A 17,414-nucleotide genomic window follows, 5' to 3' on the forward strand; every position below is an offset into this window, starting at 1 on the left:
ACTCAGCGTCGAGGCAGTGTTTCCTTTGAAGCAACGGGAATTTCCGCGAGCAGGGGTTGAAGAGTTGGACCCATCTGCAGATCTTGAAGAGGAGACGATGACGGACCATGATCCGCTTCTATTTTACCATTTTTGCATTATTAACCTCGACCAGTGAGCATCGATTTGTCGTGCTGAAAGTGCACATTGTGCAAGACCAAGTCGATGGCAACTCTGAACTCGAATGCTTCCAACATTTGCGGGCTTTAAGGCCTGAGGTCCACCACCCTGGCCACGATAGAGTTCGCTTCCAGAAGATCATTTCACTCTTCAAGAACAAGGCGGCGGCACCCACAGACGAGATACTTGAGCAGTGTGAAGAAGACGAACTTTTAAATCCATCACCGAGAAAAATCGCAAATAACAGCCGCGTAATATGTGTTTCCAAACGTATTTTAAATGGAGAGAATCCCCCAGTTTTGTGTGATTTTAGCAGCGCACGCATTACATACGACAAACCTCAGCATGATCTACCTCTGATGCCACAGCATTATCGGCCACCAGAGGTGATTCTTGCTATGCCCTGGGATTATGCGGTAGATATGTGGTGTCTCGGCATAACGGTACGTAAATTGTGTTTACTTTTCTACAATCCTGTATTTTGAGTTGGGCTTGATATTAAGTATCGAGCTTTATTTAATTGCTAACTTATATTTAGGTAGGGCGGATGCTGGTACTCAAAGTCCATTCAGCCACTACGGTAACGACGACGTCGCCGAGGCCCGCCATTTATCTCGAATGGTCGGCCTCCTCGGCTTACCGCCCTTGCATCTCCTTCAGAAAAGCAAAAAAAGGCACTTAAATACTGGGACGAAAGCAGCAAATGGAAAGGTCTGGTTCAATTACCTCCACCCTCGTTCACATTGGGATCGATCTTTCCCCTCAAAGATGAGTACAGAGTTCTGTTCTTGGACTTGATCCACAGAATCCAACGTTGGGAACGCGATGAACGCTCTACCCAGGCGAAGCTTGGCATCACCCGTGGGTACACATGATATGGGTCAAGGATAAACTCATCCCGGCGCAAGAGTGGGAGAGGTCCTGGAATGCAGCGTGATACTTTTTGTAGGCTCGCTGGTTTGATACATTGAACACCACTTGTGAACTATTAAATTTCAATATATTTATCAATCGTGGCCTAGTACCTAGTATTTCGTGGTATTAAGCTGCGTTAAGTCGATCGTCACGCCCCGGGCGACCTTGTCGGAGTCCTGAAGGCGGGCGCCCCATGGCCACATGTTGATATTGACAAATGCGTACTGAATTAGCGGGCTAGATAGAGGATGGACCACGGAAGATTTTAACAAAAGGCACCGGCTATGTAATGTTTAGAATTTTACACTACAAGGGATTGCTAGAATCGGGAAAAGACCAGCAATTCGCGGTGGAAGTGACTTTGTTATAGTAGAACAACATGCTATAGTGTTGCACAAACTTGTCTGCTACTGTAGGTACCTTGGCTACCAAAATACCTAGTCAAAGGGTCTGGTAAGCAACAAAGTACGGTTGCCAATGGGCTTGACAAGGCTGAAGACCCCATACAGGAGGGCAGTTTGGTACTGCAACGTGACAAGCAGTCAGATGGCATTGCTGGAAGCGATGACGCACGGTAGCGGATGCTAGTTGGAGACCATAAACTGACTTGTCGCACAAACAACACTGACCCGGAGACAACGTGATGCATCCCGTCGGGGGTGATTGGTCGCCTGACCTAGTCAGAGGCAACAACTTCGTTAGATATATTGGAAGAAACGGGTGCCAATTGGCTACCAATATTGACTAGCTAAGGAATGCAGCTGTTGTGTCGCCATATTGGAAGATGATGGAAAGTTGTGGATCAGGAAAAATAGCAAGAGAACCAGTGCAGTTTTCCTATATCTTCGTGACGGCGGCATGCGAGGGGGCTCCCCTTCTTCTCCCTTTCCTTCTTCCCCAACGCTTTATCAGTTATACCTTACCTGTCCATAGAGAGGCTTCTAACACGCTACCCTGGAAGGACCTACGAGAAACTACTGTCGCTTGGCGATACAGATATGGGGAGGCGCTCAAGAGCACCGAGAGTGTTCCACCGGGTCGAGGATGCAACTTCGCGTGGTCGCATTTGCACAAAGAGGGGGCTGAGCACATCTTTCAAGGCCGCATTCAGGGCTGAAAGTTTTGATTCTATTGACAATGAATATCTACTGGAAATGCACCTGATATGGGGAAAGCGAGTACCAACCCCCTACATTTCCACCTACAGCAAGCGCTGCGCCGCGGAAAGGGAGGCACGGCGGAGGGTCAAGGATGGGATGAGAGACGTCACTATTTCCACGATTGATCTTGACATGCTTCCAGACTGGGAACTTGAATTCCGCAACGTGCGACGAGTCTGCAAAAATCTGGATCTCAGGATTAAGGATAGAGCATACAACAACTCGGAACATGAATGGATCTTCCTCAATGAGATCCCCAAGGAAGCTGTTGTGGAAGTGTATAGGTTCAATTAGAACTGGTAGGACTTTGGTAGAAACGAAATTTGGGATACACAGAAGTCCCTATGTAGCTTGTTTGCCCCTTGATAGTTCCGGCAGCTTCTAATCAATGCTTTTGCGGCGCATTGTGGACCGGTCCGGCGCCCACTGCCAGACCTAGACCTAGACTTGGACTTTGACCTAGACCTGGATTTGCCGGTAGTCGCAGGATCACCACTGATAGCGGCAGACTCGACGCCCGCCTTGTCATTTGAAGCATCGGTCTTGTTTCCAGGCTTGCACAAACCCCCCCTCCCCGGGTTTGTTGTGTGTCGCAGTGAGTCTAATAGTCAAACTCCCTCAGTTCAAGAGTGTACGGAACGGCAGCACTATTGCTGCTAACCTTCTGAATTTGGTGTACCCTACGATCTTCACCTAGAAGCTTCCTCAACGATGATGTCAAGAATGCGTCCACAGGTTGAAGAGGGTTATACTTTAACAACGCGTCTGTAAAAATGGTAAATAACTCAACTTTAACTAAAATCTCTATATTATTAAATTAACTCACATTTTAAATTCATTTCTTTTATAAATGTTGGGTAATCGCTTCTTTTAAGCGCCTCATTGAAGATAATGGGCCTTATTTTGAATTGGTATTGTGTGGGAGGAATATCTTGAAACTGTGGTTGGCAATACTCATCGAAATTAACCTCAACTTGAAGGTTATATTTTAAGGACAGTTTAGTGCTACCCGAAGTTAAGGCGACCTTATAATCGCTCCATCTAAAACCTTTTATATCAGTGCCCGCTATAATAATGCAAGCATCAGCGTGTAATTGGGTGTACGATAACCTCCAACTTTCCCACCAATGTGCGGAGAGTGCGTTGGTTGGAAAAAGAGCGAAAAAAGCGTAAAGGGCGAATAATTGCCTAAAAGTCATTGTAAAAAACGTATTACTGGATTGGTTGAAACAATAATATTTTGTGCGGTATATATATAATAGCCAAAAATGTTAAACGAAGTAATTTAAAATAATAGTGATATATTTGTATAGTTAAAGATAAAAGCTGTAGCGGTTTGGAAAATTTTGAAATCGCAGGGAAAAGAAGTTACCTGATTATATATTGCACAATGCATAGTAAATAAATAATATTTTTAACCGTTTTTTTATTTTTACTTTACGTCGGCATGTCCGATTATTACTCCATATAGCACATTAATGACGTTTTAAAGCTAATTGGAAGGAAATTAATTTTTTTTTTTTTTTCAAAATGCCCCCACCTTTAAATTTTCACAGCCTGGGTCTATATTAGGTATTTTTCAAGCCGACTTTTCGCCAAATAAAAAAAAAAAGACCGCATAAATTAGAAAAAAAGGAGAATACTTAAAAATATAAAAATGGTAAGGATTAGGCTGGATCCGTAATTTAATTTAGCGAACAAAAATTTTTATATTTCCGGCCGGTCCAGCGTACAAGGACAGTGGCTAGCCGTTAGTAAGGGCGGTATGTTGTTCGTTGTAAAGTGCACAAGTTGAAATTTGGAATATATTTGGCCAAGTTTAATACAGGGCTAAACAAATTTGCGTGGGGGTTTGGGTGGGTGAAAGTCGCTAAAAGGTGGATGTTATTTAATACGTCTCTAGTTTTTTATACAAGTGTATGTCGGTATATTAACAGCTCGCAAAGGTATAAAAATTTCTCACCTGTCCATTTCCCTATATGCCTGCCTGGATTAAATAAAATTCCGCGAGCTCCCGCTAACGCCAAATTGGTTTCCCCTGCCATCCTCCCTTCACGCCAGACAGCTCATAATATTCTTGCGTCCCTTTTCCTTCCCATCGCGCCCGACCGCCCGCCTCCTCCCCAACCCCATTCGCAACCGCACCCGGCCACCCCACGGGACCTTGAACATTGCGACGACCTCACCAGTGAAAAGATCCCAAACCCAGACCTTACCGACCTGCTCAGCGGTCTCATCCACGACAGCATCGCAGCTGAGCTCGTCGCCCGCGACGATGAACCTCTCCCCGGCGTCCAGCAAGCTCTGCACGCGGAGGCTTTCGTTCCGCCACCTGCCCTTTGCGCGGTACGTGTGCAGACACGTCCCCGCGACGCGGTCCATCAGACGAAATGGACACAAGCTGTCGGAACCAACCAATTAGAGTGATTTTGCCCCACGAGATTTAGGCCGATCCCTGCGTTAGACGTAGCTAATGCGGTGCGTAGTGCGTTATTTTGGAGTCGGGAATAGTTTCATATTTGAGGACTCATACTGAGTTTTCTACTAGCTTGCTACGAAGTATCTCCTTTACACAAGTGATTAGCACCTCTGTAAGTCTTCTAGTCATTTTTCATTAATATTTTATTGTATGGCGACATCATTTAAGTCAAAGACCTCAGGGAGCTTTCTTTTGAATAAACAGATATGAAAATATGAAAAAAAGTCAACCACGTCGGTGAGGAGTTCCTCGATCATAACTTTAAGGGCTACCACACATGTATCTTTGCGTACGGACAGACAGGCTCGGGCAAAAGTTACACCATAATGGGCACTCCGGACCAGCCGGGTCTGATCCCGCGGACCTGCGAGGACTTGTTCCAGCGTATCGAGGAGGCTCAGGAGGAGTCGCCGAACATCCGCTAGAATGTACGCGTGTCCTACTTTGAGGTCTACAACGAGCACGTCCGCGACCTTCTTATGCCCGTAGTGTCGAACCAGCCGCCCTACTACCTCAAAATCCGCGCAGGGGCAGACGACAGAAACGTGGAGAGCACCAGGCTCTATCATAAAGACACGGCTAAAATCGGAAAAAGGATGCAGATTGACATATGAGTAGCTCTATTAATGCCGTTTGTTTCTTATCTTTGACGTTGTAGAATTTGTATTTCCCCCATGTGCCCCAATATTTAACAACCGTGGGGTCCTTTATCTCGCGGCTCATTGTTATGCAAACACTCTACCTACATCTACCTACTTTCTATTGCGTGGCCTTCTTCCTAAGTTGCATTCCCAGCATTATTCCCCGCGTTCACCAGTCTACTATGACTTTTCAAGCGAAAGTAGGCCTGGTTGGCTATTCCAGCACGCTCGAGACGAAGTTAGTCTCCATGCCAAAAAAGGAGTTTAAGACCTATTACTTAAATTGTCTGGCTTGCACACCTTGTTGGATTACCCGGGCAGAAAAAGACGCCGACACAATGCTATTGCTCCCATTCCCAAGGCTCCAATCTCTTTTTTGTCAAGTTTGCGGCATAAACAACCTCTGTTTCCCGAGAATGAATCCAAGCCAAATATGTTTGTCGATAAAAGACACGCGAAAACCGCAGGTCCTCATCCAACGAGATGCGAAGGTTCAAACGAGGAGCCTTCTTTCCGTACACGATCAGGGACCACGCCTCGCCAGAAAACTCCCTGACCATATCGTCGACGATCTCGTGGAGGATGCTCATGTGCAGCAGAACCCGAGGAGTCATCTGCTCCACGAGGCGGACCAGGTCCGCCGCATAGATGTTTATGTTTTGGGTACTGCACATCATCGACGATACAGTCCCGCGGCTTGGCTGTTCTCTGCCGCCGGAGGCTCTCCCGGGTAGAGTCAGCCTGAAGTCGCGGTGGCATGCGCTCGAACGCGGTCCAGCCGGTGACGGCTACGGCGTATACGGCAAAAGAATGGGATGGATTTGCTGCTAGATTACTCTGCGGACGATGAGTTTTAGGTATGTTTTATACCCTTGCGACAAGCGGCGGCAGACGAGCAGACAGGCCACGGGATCGCTGGGGCGGTTCAGGTGCTGAAAGATGCGAGCCGGCAACTCGCATGGCATGTCATGTAGTGTAGGCATTGGAAGTGGTGCCTATGTGGGGAAAAAAGGATCGTGGAAAGCATGTCGCGGCTCTGAAAGATGTGCTGTTGTTAAGGGGGTAAAACCTTCAAAGAATTGGAGCTGCAAATCGTGATTGAGATTAACGGGATGGCCAGAATGATCAGAATATCCACTGGGCATGTTCCATTATTGCTTTTGGATGCACGCTGTAAGCTCCATCTCAGGAGATATGGGGTGGCACTGCGGACCGTGCCCCTCCTGCTATATCTAGTAATCCTGGGCAGCATAAGTGGACCAGATCAGTGGACCCAGGCCCAGCTCGACAGCTACTTCGGTCGTTGTCGATGCTTAGAGGGAATGCACAGGTTGATTTGATCATATCCGAAGAAGTGTATGGATACTAACTGATTGATGGAAGCGAACGTAGGAGCGAAAAATATGGACGAGGATATAATTCTACCCGGGAAATCATTTTGGTGTCTGAGTCGATTAAATTAATTATTATTTACAAAAGAATACACAGCTCTTTTGAGGTAATTCCTTGCCAGTACAATGGCCGGACAAATAGTCCTCAATGAAAAGCCCCCAGAAAAGCACATTGCCAACACTTTTTGTCGGTTCAAGCCTGGATCACAAGCAAGAACAAGCCCAAGAAAGGTTTTCAGTTTCATGATAAGCCCAAAAGCTCCCTGCTCGGGACGGGGCGACATCCGATGGCGCCATCAGGGCGCCAGGTCAGCACCGCCCACCACAAAACTATGTCCTGGGCCCTCAGGTCATCCGCCTGGGCATCGTAGTCGCCACGACGAGTGCGATCGCGACGACTTCCGGGAGCATACAAGTCGTAGACGTTCACAACCGGGACACGGGAGCCGACGTGCCGCACCAAGCCCAACACCCTGTCCTCCTCGCTCTTGCTGGAAAGCTGGTTGCACATGATGACGTGCCTGAAGCGACCAAACCACCTCCCGTGCTGCGCGGCCAGATGGTCGGTCAGCACGATCTGTGGGTTCTGGACCACCGCGGTTGTCTCCGTTTCCTCCGAGTCCTTCTGGAGCGGAATCATGAAGTGGTATCCATCGTATCTGCCCACCGCCACGTCGAAGACGCGGTCGTGTCTAGCTCGGCGTCGGATGGCTTCGTCGATGAGGTATATGAGCCAGTATAACTCGGCGACGACGACAATTGTCTCTCCGGGCGAGCGTGTCCAGATGCGCTTGATTGTCGAGAGGACGGCCTTGACGCGGAACGACATGATTTCGTCGTCTGGAGCTGCCCTGATGATGTCGATCCAGGTATCATTGTTGCGAAACTTTCTCAGCCGCTCGATCAGCTCAGTTATGAAAGCTTCGGACGTGGTCTCGGGGTTGGCCACGCTCGGTCCATCGTCGTAGCCTCCATAAGCGGTGCAGACCGGCGTGATGTATTTGCGAATGTAGTCGTATACGATGCGTCCGTCGCACAGCGCGGCAGAATGGGTATCCAGAGACGAGGCGAGACCTATCGCCTCTTTGCCACATGCGTCTAGAAACATTTCACGGACGTGGTTTCCCAACTCCAAGTCGTAGCCGATATTCACGCGCTGTCGCTTCAGGCGGGGCAGCGGCACAGAGGGCCCCCACAGCCAGTAGGGGATGACGATGCCGTCCAGGAGGCACGCGAGCAGCATGTAACCCGCATCCTGACCGAGGCGGCGGCTGCTGTCTTTGGTGTCGAACATGGCCTCGAAGTGGGCCTTGTCGGCAAAGGGTTGCACGGGCAGGATGGAGATTTGGTTGTAGACGTCTCGCCAGTCGTTCTCCTCGGACACTAGGCGGTCAGAGACCAGGAAGGTCGAGTGTGTGTCGATGGCCTGCGCGGCCTTGGTGAATTCGGACTCTTGCTTGCCATACGGCCACTTATCGACTATAAAGCATGCATTCTTGCCAACGGCTGTGTTGTGGAGTATGGAGAGGAGTGATGATTTTGGCCGCTTCAGTTGCTCCTCGGAAAGACCTTCGATTGTGGCCTCCACACCCTTGAACCTCGCGGACTCGAGGAGCTTGATGGTCTCATTGACCTTGGCCCAGCTTTCGATCAGAAGTTCGTGAGAGACGATGACTAGGTTGTATTGTTTCAGCTCACTCCAAGGCTTTTCCAAGGACGTGACGACGACTGCTGAAAATCGAGACTGAAAGTTCTCGTCAAGAGGCTGATGGGTAGTTAATGATCGGATCCATGGTGGGGGATGTGTATTCCAAACAGCAAGAAGAAGTAGAGGACAACTGCACTCACCTTGACGTTGTGCAACACTTCTTTGTAAACCGGAGCGAGACATCTATCCGCAGTGACGTACAAGATAAAGCTTCGACTCTCGCCCGCTGCGCCAAGTCGTCGGAAATGTTCAAACGCGGCACAGAGAACAGACATGGTTTTTCCCATGCCCGGTGGGTGCGCCAAAAAACCGCCTTGGAAGAATCCACCAGCCATCTTGCACAGCTTCTCGATCGCATAGAGCTGATGAAGTTTAGGTGTGACACGCGGACGTCCCCGTCCTTGGTTATTGTTAGCCCACGCGAAGCCGGGCTGGCCAATGCTGGTCTAATAGTCGAGTTCAGTCTTGGTGTCAGCTCGATGGAAAGCTTCTCTGATCATGTGGGAGAGAAGGGGAAAGTGGCCAAACTCACCATATGATCTTTCCATTCCTGAGAGTTGAGCAGATCGAGCACGTGAACTGGGCCCTGGGGGAAACCTAGGTACTGTTGCTTGATAGCATGCGGTGAAAGGTACTCTTCATCCTGATCTGAGTCATTGATATCAACGTCTTGAATGTTCTGGTCTGGAGTCAAGTCGTCAAAGCCTTCAAAAGTGCTCTCCTGAAGTGAAAGGAGGACGTCGCGGACGGTGTGCTTGTACGGGTTGGCTGCCACTGCCCGTGCGATGTCAAGATAGCGTCGGCAGTTCTTTCTCTGGACGAAATCCATGTTGGATAAAGAAGATAAAAGAAGCAGGAAAACAAGATACAAGAAGGCTGGAGGGGCTCGTGTCGATAATCCTAGGATCGACGTGACGGTTGTGCAGTCCCGGATGACTGCGTGATCAGCCTTGTAAGAATAAGGACTGTGAATCACAAAAGATAGAACAGGAAATCAAATCAAGGGGATTGATAGGGTTGGAAACTGAAGGTGCGTGTGTGGAGTTGTAGATTGCGAGGAACAGAAGCACAGAGGCCTCATGAAGATGTATGTCAGGGCCTTTGGAAATTTCAAATATCAAGAAAAAACTTGTTGACAGAAGGCGGGGTAGAAGAAGATGATGGCAGCGTTTGGAACAAGGGCAGATCGAACAAAAAGCCCCAGGCATCTAATCATCTGGCTGGTCAAGCAAAGAGTTGAGCTTGGACCCAGGATAGACAGAAAGCAGGCGTAGAATAAGGGTGCTTTTAGTATTGAAATTGGTAAGCAAAATCGAACAGTCATCAACCATACTCGTCTAAACCAAGGCACAGCTATAGAATGCCTGCTACGAGATAGGTGCTAAGAAATAACTGGAAGCAGTTGACTATTTATACTCCCAAGATCTACCCCTATTCTATACTGTTACTTACCCTCTTTCAAAACCTCCTAGGAGTAGGCATAGCGTAAGGAAGCCAGCTAAACAGAAGACAGAGAGAACGAGCTGATGCATGAAATCCGGGCATTGTCCCACTCAGCTTTGATTTGGAGCTCCTCCCTGACACCAACCATAGCTTTAGCCTACAAAAGGTTCATGAATGCCACTTACAAATTATTCTCAAAGAAAGGATATGAATGGAAAGGCTCTTATTTCCGTTGTTGAGAAGTAAAACAAGTCAACACCATTACGCGTCAGTAGCTTGCTAGTAAAGCTCCCAATAAAGGGGGGCCGGAGCACGTCGTTTGTTTGCAACTATAGGTACACTATCAAACATTCAAATCTGTCCGCAAGAGACAGAAGGCCATGATGCTTTCTATTTTGGTAGTGGTTATTTCACTTGAACAAATCGCTAACATCACTACCATGTGGGTAATTTTACAGGTACATAACCATGAGCCAGAAGGACAAAAAAACATACATCTCAAATTAAGTGAAACCAACCTCGGCATTGCCACTGTGGTCGGATATGCGGTGTTGGCTGCTAAAATTTACATTATGCGCAAGGAAACTCGTTATTGTTGTGAAGGGAGGTCTTTTCCACGCTGGGTACGCCAAGTCCATCGTCTCTCCTATGTTGGCGAATGGTCATTGCTGAATGACTGGCTAGAATAAAAAAAAAAGACGCTACGGAATGTTTTATACAGCAAATATGGACCGGCCTTCGGCGACAACCTCGACCCAGAGTTCAGACCTCCAGACCACCTTGTCCTGCCAAGGTTGATTGCCCAAACCCAAGAATCTTTGGTCGTTTGATGACTCAACGGTTAATTTACGGCTTATATCAAGCAAATTGGCTTATACGAGTGAAATCTCCTAAACAGGCCAAAGGGAAACTAAACCGAGGGGTGTGGAAGTAAAGACGTCAGTGTGGGTCGTTGCAATTACGGGCGCAGACACTAAACCATCCATTTGGCGATTGTGTCTGTTCTGACTGTGACGACTTCGTCCCAATACCAAATATTCCAAGATGGCCAGGACAAAAAGAGGCTTCAAGAACGAGAACTTACCCATGCCATAAAAAAATCCACAACCGGGCTGAAGCTAGCAAAGCTCACTTTGAAACCGGCCTTGATAGCCTCCCAGCCGGAGTCTTCGGGGACTACCCAACAAAGTTTTACCGCGAGTCCCAGACGTCGGTAACGGTCTGGCAACAGAGCAGAATCTCCCCTCCCACGCTGAACACAGGACTGATTTGCCGACTCCTCTTGCGAGTCTTCATAACCTTCCGCCAGTTCAACTGCCAGGGAGATGTCAAAACAGTATAATGAAGATTTTGTCCTGGGTTCCGAGCCCTCCGCGTTCCACATGTATAAGGAACCTACTGGAAGCAGGTTAAACTCCATCGGCGCCCCGTTCAACGGGTCATCAAAAACAACAAATTCGTCACTTTTGACACTGCCTAATCCTTCCGAGTTGCGTTGGGTTATAACATGGCAAGTAGAATGCCGCGGCCAGTTATAGCGGGCTTTGCTGCTGCAGCTGAGGATCTTTAAAAGATGAGGGATACCCACAGCAGTAATCTCTAACCGTTTCATCTCTTGCTCCAATCGGGCCACGGGGCGGATTTGCGACCAAACAACCAGGGCCGACTGGTGGTGACTGTGCTCGTCTCCCTGCTTGATCACTTTTATGCCGCCCATATGGCCTATGAACTTGGTAAAATTGTCGAGTTGCATGGTAGCGATAGGACCTTCCCAATGCGCCCAGCTCCAGGACGAAGCTTTGCCAATGTTTTATGTCAGCTGTGACTTTATCGGGAGACGCTGAATTAAAACCATGAAACCTTAAAAATCTTACCTCGATGAGAAGGATTCGCATTTGGTGTCAGCAATGGCTCTGTAGACATGTTTACATCGGGATAGTCAAAAGGGGGCAGATTATCCGGACTTTTGTAAGCATGGCAGCCGGTAGCCGCAGCAGCCCAAACCAAGCATCGCGGAAGCATCTGTGCGTAAAGACCCGCCACATATGTCAGCTTTCGGGTCTGAGCCATCTCTTTTGCGATAGACGCGATGGCAGGGAGACGATCGCTATCAAAGGTAAGTTTTGTGTCGGTGTATCTTAACAATAGTTGGGACCACCAGCGCTCTGCATCGAAAGCTGATGAAAACCACCAATTCCACACTTTTATCCACCGGGGGACCAACGATGCAGATACCTGATCAGCAAATGGTCGCATCTGACTAGCTACCTCCTCTCGACACTCCCAATGGACTTGAAAAGCACCAAAATGCACAATCCTGCTCGAAAAAAAGCGTTCTTGCAGCACCCAGGCCCGATCTTTCCAGCGGCTACTCTCAAGGTCAGACGAGAGATTATGCAGGCCCTCAGGTGTGAATAAGGGTAAAGGCGAAACGGCAAACATATCACCTATATAACGCCCAAGAATAACGATAGGCAGCCTTACTTCGCCCTTGTAAAATGAATCTAGCTCTCCATCAGCATATGAATTGGGGGAAAAGCAACCATCTGAGCTACTTGCAGCCCCAGAAGCTGCGATGGTGAAAACAGCGTTTGCGTATATGGAGCCCATGATAACTGTGTGCTTTTTCCAATCGACAAAGTTGTCTTGGATAATGCAGAGGGAGTCGACCCATAGATAATTAAAGCCAAGTCGCCGGGTAATATCGATGGCATGCTGGATGGTTAAAGGGAGGGAATTTGTAGGCAACCGTTGTTGAAATTCTGTAAAAGTGTTCGACGTTGTCGTAACAGGATTTGTTTGCCCTGAATTTGAAGACGAATTATCGCCCCAGCAATAGCTTAAAGCAACGTACGGCATATCGATATTAGCCGCATCGATAAGCCGGACCTGCTTAGTATCACAGGGTATTTCTATTAATCTCGGCGGTGGCGCCCATGTACGCGCTTTTTCAAAACCTTGAGTCTTGCAAATCTTGTGGTTTTTAAGGCAGTTTCCAAGCCAACAGTTGATGGTGCGAAAGGTTGTATCAGAGTTTGCAGGCGTCAAAGGCCTCTCGAGAATGACTGGAGATGATTGGTCTTCGGGATCTAGATTACGTCCAAAGAATTAGTGTGGTTATAATCTTCAATGTGAAGAAGAGCGGCTCAGCTAAATTACTTGGGAGATTTGTGTGCCAAACACCAAAATGAGAGCTGGTTGAGACCGCTTACCTTTTAGTTGTTCTGGCCGCTTATATATTATAATCTCTCCCATTGGGTCAGACCACCATGGACGACGTGAAGAATCACCAACACGCCGTAGAGTCGTAGATATCGCATTTACCACATAATTCTCTCGATGTTCTTCGACTTGCAGCCTATGTTCAAGACTGTGGTCTCTATATCGCCATGAATTTGAGAAGCTGCCTAGCCTGAGGATTACAGCAGTTTCATCCGGGTACTCGCATTCCCTCGTCAACTTTTCAGAGTTGAAGAGCGAGCGCCAAATGAGGCTGCAAAGGTCGCAAGATTGCCTGCCCAATCTAACTCCACCTAGACCGTGGCCTAAACGCACTTCTACAGAGTCGACACGTGGAAAACTCCCATCCGCCTTCATGCCCAGGAGACCGAGGTCGAGCTGCTGGCAGGTGGAGCAGAGTCGGTACGGGCTAGCATCCGCGCCTTCGGTGGACCCCTTTTCGGACCATGGTGTTCTGAAGCCGCCAGGCACCTCAGGGCCGATGAACTTGGTCTCTTCCTTCCACGTCACGTCTCGGTCAAACATCCATATGAAAAATGCCTTGACCGGATATGCATTGTCGAGAAGGGCTGTTATGGCGGGAGCAAGCGGCTTGATGAGAGCATAACTGATTGACCATAGAATGACGACCTCCGCTATTGAGAAGCTTGTGGGGCCGGGTCGGTGAGTTAGGTATCGATAAAGAGGTGAGAGGCCTTGCAGAGCGAAGCTGATGTCCATGGCTAGAAGCCAATGGATGGCTGGTGTCTTTCGCTGGGCTGGAATTGAGCGCACGGACTTTTGGGGATTTTCGTCCAGTTTTAGGGGCCTGAGTTGGTAAACTGGCTTGATCCTAGCCTACCTAGTCTAGTGGAAATGAAGAGGAGACATTATTTGTGCACAGACCCCCGCCATGCTGAGTAATGGAAATCCCAGACTTTCGTTTGAGAATCTATCACGTGATGACCTTGGGCTAAACCACTTAAACCACTTGGACAGAAAGACAAACCCGAAACTCGTTTATATGTATTAAACAAAATCTTGAAACTTGAGAGCAGTGTATTCACTGGGGTATGTAGTAGGAGAAAGAATGAATAACAAGTACAGCTTCTTTTTTTGGGGGTCACGCCGAAACGAAAAAAAAAGGAGTTACTGAGTCCTACGGCAGAGTTGCTTGTTCCTGGTGTAGTAGAAAGCTTTTGGCCGGCACCTGAAAACACTGGGCAAGGCTCTCCACTTCGGTGCAGGTCTACTTTATAGTGCAAGTAATATCAGGTACAAAACTATAAGCCAAAAGGCAAATGTGCTCACATCAACCAGGCACCACACACCCAGCTGACCAAATTGATCAAGACTGTAGTCGAAATCAAAACGAAATCTCAGAGTCCCGGACTTCTAGTTCATATTGTCTGTTGCTTTTGGCCATCCACTTGATGTCGGACGGCACTTATTGTCGACGTTACCACAAATTACAACGGAGAGCTGTATACATAACCCACATACATCCATCCGCATACATCCACCCGCATACATCCATCGTCGACCTTTTCAAGACCTCCTTCCCTTCCAGCAATTCTCTGACCCTTTCTCACTAGTGCGCGAAACGAAAATCGAGACGGCGACTGCCTTCATCCTTGGTGTTGGCAATGTAGTAATCCTTCTCTTCCTGGGTCATGGCGTTCCACGCCTCGTCCTTCTTCTTGTTCCGCCACCAGTAGTAAAACTTGATGATGAAAGTAAACACAAAGTTCCATACCACGATGCCAATGATGACACGGTTGCCGCGGCGGTACAGAGGGGCGTCGTCTTCTCGGTAGATGTTGCTGCCGATGATGGAGCTCGTCTGGACGCACATGTTGTAAAAGGCGCTGCCGACAGTACGCGTTCTAACCGATCCGGCGTTGCGGGATGTCAGACCCACTAGTTTGGGAGGAGCAGTGTCAGTAAACAGTTTCTTTTTCTTTTCGGAACCTCCAGGGTTTGCATCAGACTTACCGAGAATGGAGTGCACGTAGGGATAGCCGACAATCAGGATGGTAATGGCATAGCGGCCCCAGGCGCTCGCGTCGCGGGGCAGGACGGCTAGCGCAATGAACAGCGGCAGCATCCACACAAAGGAGAAAGAGACGACCAGGAAGCGGTTCTTGATGCGCTCCGAGACCCAGGACCAAAATATGAGCTGGAAGACGAAGATGGTGTGGGCCGGCACCGTGAGCAGGTTGGTCTGCAGTGTGGTGAAGCCCAGGTTGCGAAGGTTGAGCGTGAAGTAGGCATTGATGGGACGCAGCGGCATCAAGACGGTGAAACCCATCAGGTAGATGGGCCAGAGGTCGTAGTCGGAGAGCGCCTTCCAGAGAAGCTTGAGCGTGAGACCTTGTCGGTTGTGCATGCCACCCTTGGCCGGGTCGTCGCGGAGGATTCGATTAACCATGATCACTTGCTCCCTCTCGGTGAACCAGCCGTTCTTGCCGCGGAACCAGCTGGCTGATTGGGTCGGGCTCGGCGGCATGATGAGGTAGCTGAGAACACCAATGATTGCGGTAAGAGCCCCCTCCAGGGCGAACATCCAGCGCCAACCCTCCCAGCCGCCAACCCCACGGAGCTGGAAAATTCCGGCCGCGAGGAATGCAGCAACGATTTGGGTAACATTTGCTGATGTGTAAAAGTAGCTGAGCCGCATGGGAAGCTCCTTGCTCGTGAAGAAGTAGGTGAGGTATAGGATGGCCTACGATAGACATGTTCTAGGTCAGTAGGGAGAAGTTGACTGGTCGCATGGTTTGGATCAAGTTTCCTTCTTGCTCACATCAGGAATGAAGCCTCCTTCAAAAAGCCCGAGAAGGGCCCTTGTCGCATAGAACCCGCGTTCGTCCTTCAGAATGGACTGGCAGGCTGCAACAATGGACCAGCTTATCATCTGAATAGGGATCCAAAGATCAGGGCCTAGCTTTTTGGATATCATTTGCGAAGGTAGCTCGGCGAGGAGAAAGCTTATGTAAAATATTGTCATTCCGTAGTTGTACTGGTTGGTCGAGAGGCCCAGATCATCGAGCATATTGTCCGAGAGGGCCTGGCTGATGTTTCCGCGGTCGAGTTGTAGGGCAAAGAACATGATGCAAACCCAAGAACATATCCGAAAATCGAGCTATGGCAAGCCCAGTCAGTCAGCTGTCCGATAATAGCTCACCCTGAACAAGAAAACGAGCGGGTACTGAGCAGGTAGGTACCTTTTTGACCAGGGCTTTTTCTTCCTCTTCGCTCCAGACGGCCTTGGAATCGTATCGATGTCTGCCCTCGTATTCTGGAATCGGCTCATAGAGCTTGTTGGAGGCACCGACCGCAAACACAATGTCGTCTCCCACCTTGAGCGCTCTGGCTTCGACATCAGGCCGTGGTGCGTCAACGTCAGAGTCTATGCGTTTAGAATCAATGCTCGGTGTTCCGTCGCGCGCCAAATTTGGCTCTGCGGCCATCTTGAAAAGCGAGCGGAGAAAGTAGCTTTCGAATACTCCCGTTTTTTATTCTCTGCGTCCAGTTGCACACTTTGGGTCTTTGGGAAAGTCCTTGGGGTAATCTCTGGGCCTGCCTGTTACAGCATCAATCTCGAGATCACGAACCTTTACTTGAACAGTTTTATACTCTGTCATATCGACACTCCGCTGTGGCAACTGCCTCCGTTATCGCTGGCGCCCAGAGAATCACCAAGTCGCCCCCTCAGGTGGTGCAATTTTCCAAGCATTTGAAAGCTACGAGGCGCCCGGAGATGTTCACTCCAAGGCTTTGAAAATTCTTATCTTCGGTACTGGGCAGGCCAAGATGCTTCCAACCAAAAACAAAGAGAATGCTGTGATAACCTCATTTGCTGACATCGTGATTGGCAAATCCAGAGACCATAGTCACAGCGAAACGTCGGGGAGTGGGGAAGCGTGGATGGATCGTGGTGCTGCCAAGGTATTGCCCGCATCACGTCAACTGTACAGGCGATTTCATCACGGTCGCCAACTCGAGACGTCGACTCTCGACCAATCGATTGCAGATGCTTCGTCCATTGTCCAATGGTTTGTCTGCCATCTTCTATTGTGGCGGCCTTTTTTCTTTTTTTTTTCTTTTCCTTTTTGGGTTCTCCCTACTTCTTTCTTTCTTTAGCTTTCCATCACTTATATCATGGTAGATTTAGCTGCCTTAACCACGCATTCCACTGACTCCCCAAATCACATTTTCAACCGTACTGGTCCCAAATATGTCAGTCAACCTCTCGCAAAGGCTTTTGATATTGGAGCAATCAGAACGAGCCTCCGATCG

At 48.7% G+C, this 17,414-nt stretch overlaps 9 protein-coding genes across 9 annotated transcripts; 4 read left to right on the plus strand and 5 right to left on the minus strand.

The window, feature by feature from the left end:
• Positions 1 to 49: 49 nt before the first annotated feature.
• PgNI_11974 (uncharacterized protein) lies at positions 50 to 841 on the plus strand (the record flags this gene model as incomplete). The annotated part of the gene is made up of 2 exons (XM_031131932.1): positions 50 to 602; positions 698 to 841. Exons 1-2 carry the CDS (start codon positions 108 to 110, stop codon positions 839 to 841), a joined length of 639 nt encoding a protein of 212 aa, XP_030977181.1. The 5' UTR covers positions 50 to 107.
• Positions 842 to 2,072: 1,231 nt separating this feature from the next.
• On the plus strand, positions 2,073 to 2,528 carry PgNI_11975 (uncharacterized protein; the record flags this gene model as incomplete). Its single annotated transcript, XM_031131933.1, has 1 exon — positions 2,073 to 2,528. The coding sequence occupies one exon, from the start codon at positions 2,073 to 2,075 to the stop codon at positions 2,526 to 2,528; it is 456 nt and encodes a 151-aa protein (XP_030977180.1).
• Positions 2,529 to 3,891: 1,363 nt separating this feature from the next.
• Positions 3,892 to 5,138, plus strand: PgNI_11976 (uncharacterized protein; the record flags this gene model as incomplete). Its single annotated transcript, XM_031131934.1, has 4 exons — positions 3,892 to 3,894; positions 4,296 to 4,580; positions 4,819 to 4,825; positions 4,939 to 5,138. 4 exons carry the CDS (start codon positions 3,892 to 3,894, stop codon positions 5,136 to 5,138), a joined length of 495 nt encoding a protein of 164 aa, XP_030977183.1.
• PgNI_11977 (uncharacterized protein) lies at positions 4,287 to 4,616 on the minus strand (the record flags this gene model as incomplete). The annotated part of the gene is made up of 1 exon (XM_031131935.1): positions 4,287 to 4,616. One exon carries the CDS (start codon positions 4,614 to 4,616, stop codon positions 4,287 to 4,289), a length of 330 nt encoding a protein of 109 aa, XP_030977182.1.
• Positions 5,139 to 5,695: 557 nt separating the features above from the next.
• On the minus strand, positions 5,696 to 6,314 carry PgNI_11978 (uncharacterized protein; the record flags this gene model as incomplete). The annotated part of the gene is made up of 2 exons (XM_031131936.1): positions 5,696 to 6,142; positions 6,225 to 6,314. 2 exons carry the CDS (start codon positions 6,312 to 6,314, stop codon positions 5,696 to 5,698), a joined length of 537 nt encoding a protein of 178 aa, XP_030977179.1.
• A 672-nt stretch (positions 6,315 to 6,986) lies between these two features.
• On the minus strand, positions 6,987 to 9,282 carry PgNI_11979 (uncharacterized protein; the record flags this gene model as incomplete). The annotated part of the gene is made up of 3 exons (XM_031131937.1): positions 6,987 to 8,489; positions 8,594 to 8,899; positions 8,986 to 9,282. The coding sequence occupies 3 exons, from the start codon at positions 9,280 to 9,282 to the stop codon at positions 6,987 to 6,989; spliced, it is 2,106 nt and encodes a 701-aa protein (XP_030977178.1).
• Positions 9,283 to 10,609: 1,327 nt separating this feature from the next.
• Positions 10,610 to 13,856, minus strand: PgNI_11980 (uncharacterized protein; the record flags this gene model as incomplete). Its single annotated transcript, XM_031131938.1, has 4 exons — positions 10,610 to 10,681; positions 10,981 to 11,693; positions 11,771 to 12,985; positions 13,109 to 13,856. 4 exons carry the CDS (start codon positions 13,854 to 13,856, stop codon positions 10,610 to 10,612), a joined length of 2,748 nt encoding a protein of 915 aa, XP_030977279.1.
• Positions 11,871 to 12,310, plus strand: PgNI_11981 (uncharacterized protein; the record flags this gene model as incomplete). Its single annotated transcript, XM_031131939.1, has 2 exons — positions 11,871 to 12,012; positions 12,240 to 12,310. The coding sequence occupies 2 exons, from the start codon at positions 11,871 to 11,873 to the stop codon at positions 12,308 to 12,310; spliced, it is 213 nt and encodes a 70-aa protein (XP_030977280.1).
• Positions 13,857 to 14,706: 850 nt separating the features above from the next.
• Positions 14,707 to 16,585, minus strand: PgNI_11982 (uncharacterized protein; the record flags this gene model as incomplete). The annotated part of the gene is made up of 4 exons (XM_031131940.1): positions 14,707 to 15,035; positions 15,111 to 15,840; positions 15,919 to 16,257; positions 16,340 to 16,585. The coding sequence occupies 4 exons, from the start codon at positions 16,583 to 16,585 to the stop codon at positions 14,707 to 14,709; spliced, it is 1,644 nt and encodes a 547-aa protein (XP_030977281.1).
• Positions 16,586 to 17,414: the final 829 nt, after the last annotated feature.

This window comes from Pyricularia grisea (assembly GCF_004355905.1).
Source record: "Pyricularia grisea strain NI907 chromosome Unknown Pyricularia_grisea_NI907_Scaffold_8, whole genome shotgun sequence".
NCBI lineage: Eukaryota > Fungi > Ascomycota > Sordariomycetes > Magnaporthales > Pyriculariaceae > Pyricularia > Pyricularia grisea.